The following is a 600-nucleotide window of genomic DNA, read 5'->3' on the forward strand; positions in this document are numbered from 1 at the left end:
TTTCGGAAGTTCACTTGTCAATTTGATCTGCCGGATTTACCGGCATGTTTAAAGAAAATAATTACATTTTATTCATATAATTGAATTTTTATTATTAAAAGAATTTTGAAGCTTGTAAGCTTAATACAGTTTTTCTCATAAGAATATATTGATTGTTCCTAATATTCACTACTACTAAATTATCGATTGGTGTTTCCGAAAGTGACCGTAAAGCAGAATAATCTGTTGCTTGTTAAATTTGAAGATATTTCAATTTCCAAATGTAAGTATAATACAATAATCTAATTTAAAGTTATATAATAAATGTTTATATTAAATTATTCATATTTATATTTAGAATAGAAATGTTAAATATTTGTTTTTAAATAAATAGCACTGAATTGTACTGCAGATAATGGTAATCAATAATTAAAATTTATGATAAAAAAAATAGTTGTATTTATTTTGATATATTTTTATATACATTGATTATCATAAATTATTATATATATTTTATTATATATTATAAATTATATCTGTAAAAATAATTTCGAATTAAAGAAAAAAAATATTTTTCTTAACTTTACTGAAGAAATATTATCTTTATATAAATATATTTCA

General features: G+C 18.8%; 1 protein-coding gene across 1 annotated transcript in view; it reads left to right on the forward strand.

Moving 5' to 3' along the window:
* Positions 1-600, forward strand: part of LOC102671498 (ATP-dependent RNA helicase dbp2-like) — a 4,681-nt gene continuing 4,081 nt past the window's right edge. The window contains exon 1 of the mRNA XM_006621195.2: positions 1-262. Within this exon, the coding sequence (XP_006621258.1) occupies positions 261-262 (2 nt within the window). The 5' untranslated portion in view covers positions 1-260. The remainder of the gene's footprint in view (positions 263-600) is intronic.

The sequence above is a fragment of the Apis dorsata genome, unplaced genomic scaffold (assembly GCF_000469605.1).
Source record: "Apis dorsata unplaced genomic scaffold, Apis dorsata 1.3 scaffold_604, whole genome shotgun sequence".
NCBI classification, from domain to species: Eukaryota; Metazoa; Arthropoda; class Insecta; order Hymenoptera; family Apidae; genus Apis; species Apis dorsata.